This window comes from Schistocerca nitens, chromosome 2 (genome assembly GCF_023898315.1).
Source record: "Schistocerca nitens isolate TAMUIC-IGC-003100 chromosome 2, iqSchNite1.1, whole genome shotgun sequence".
Lineage (NCBI taxonomy): Eukaryota > Metazoa > Arthropoda > Insecta > Orthoptera > Acrididae > Schistocerca > Schistocerca nitens.
In genome coordinates, this window is record NC_064615.1 from 959,883,725 (window position 1) to 959,885,062 (window position 1,338).

Genomic DNA, 1,338 nt, shown 5'->3' on the forward strand with positions numbered 1-1,338 from the left:
ACTGTGACTGGATTGGCACCAACAGAAGGAGAAGCAGCATCTGAAACCTCTTGTGCTAATCCACAGTGCTGCCAAGGCAGGAAGCCTGTACTACGTTCGGCAATCTGGCTCTTGATTATTGCGCTCATGACAACAGTGGTGAGCTACTTCCAGGATGACTGGAACGTCCGTGAATGGGAACTCGCCACGGTAGCATATATGTTTCAGAAGTGGATCGGAAGAGCAGGTATGTTACTTACATATGCGACATGCGCCACAGCTGGACTACAGCGCCTCCAATCTTTCATGAGAGCCCTGAGATTCGCAGACAACTGTCTAGGTAAAAACGAGAGAGTTAATTGGATGAAAACTTTGGGTAATATCGTCGTCGTGACCTACTATGTAGTGACGAGCAGCATACTTTTGGTAGCACAAAAGGATTATCGCGAAACGTATTCGAGGTTGAGTCTCGTTGTCATCGTCTTTTTGAAGACGATGGTAACGATGCAGTTCGTCTTTCTGGTTCTGGAACTGTGGGAGAGGTTCCAGAGTGTTAATGCCAGGATACGTGAGTTGCTGCCACCGCTCAGTGTTCCCGAGCTTCGTGCTGTGCTTGGGCATGAGCTGGGGGACGTGTCACCTCAAGCCGCCTCTGGTAGACTGCGCCAGCTGAGGGAGGCGTACCTGGTGCTGATGCACGCGGCGGAGACCCTTCAGCAGCACTTTGGCCTGTCGCTGGCCCTGAACATCGCCGGCTATGTGGGCGGCACCACCTTCTTCGCCTACGATGTGGTCAGCTCAGGAGGGAAGCGGCATTCGCCCTTCGAGTGGCCCATCATGTCCGGTCTGTGGATGGTCCACCACTCGCTGCAGCTGGTGGCGCTGTCACTGGCGTGCGCAGCGACTGTGGACTCGGCAGCCTACACTGGGCCACTGCTGCTCAGGGCGTCCGCTCTCTGCGATTGGCGCGGTCCAGAACTGGATGCCTTCGTGCAGCTCACCCTGCGAGGACCGCGACTGCAGTTCTCGGCTGCTGGACTGGTCGTCATAGACAGGCGCCTGTTGGTGTCTGCACTGGCCGTGGTCGTCACCTACCTTGTCATCCTTCGGCAACAGTGACGAGGGTCCCGTAGAAGCGTGGTACAGAGCTGTGTCCTGATTTGGAAGCAGGACTGGGCAGCCCTGTGATCTTAAGATACGTCTGTAGCAACTATAGTATCTACACCTACATTTCAAATGGCTCTGAGCGCTATGGGATTTAACATCTGTGGTCATCAGTCCCCTAGAACTTAGAACTGCTTAAACCTAACTAACCTAAGGAAATCACACACATCCATGCCCGAGGCAGGATTCGAACCT

General features: G+C 54.1%; 1 protein-coding gene across 1 annotated transcript; it reads left to right on the forward strand.

The window, feature by feature from the left end:
• The first annotated feature begins 483 nt into the window (after positions 1-483).
• On the forward strand, positions 484-1,098 carry LOC126235476 (putative gustatory receptor 2a). Its single transcript, XM_049944196.1, has one exon. The coding sequence runs from the start codon at positions 484-486 to the stop codon at positions 1,096-1,098; it is 615 nt and encodes a 204-aa protein (XP_049800153.1).
• Positions 1,099-1,338: the final 240 nt, after the last annotated feature.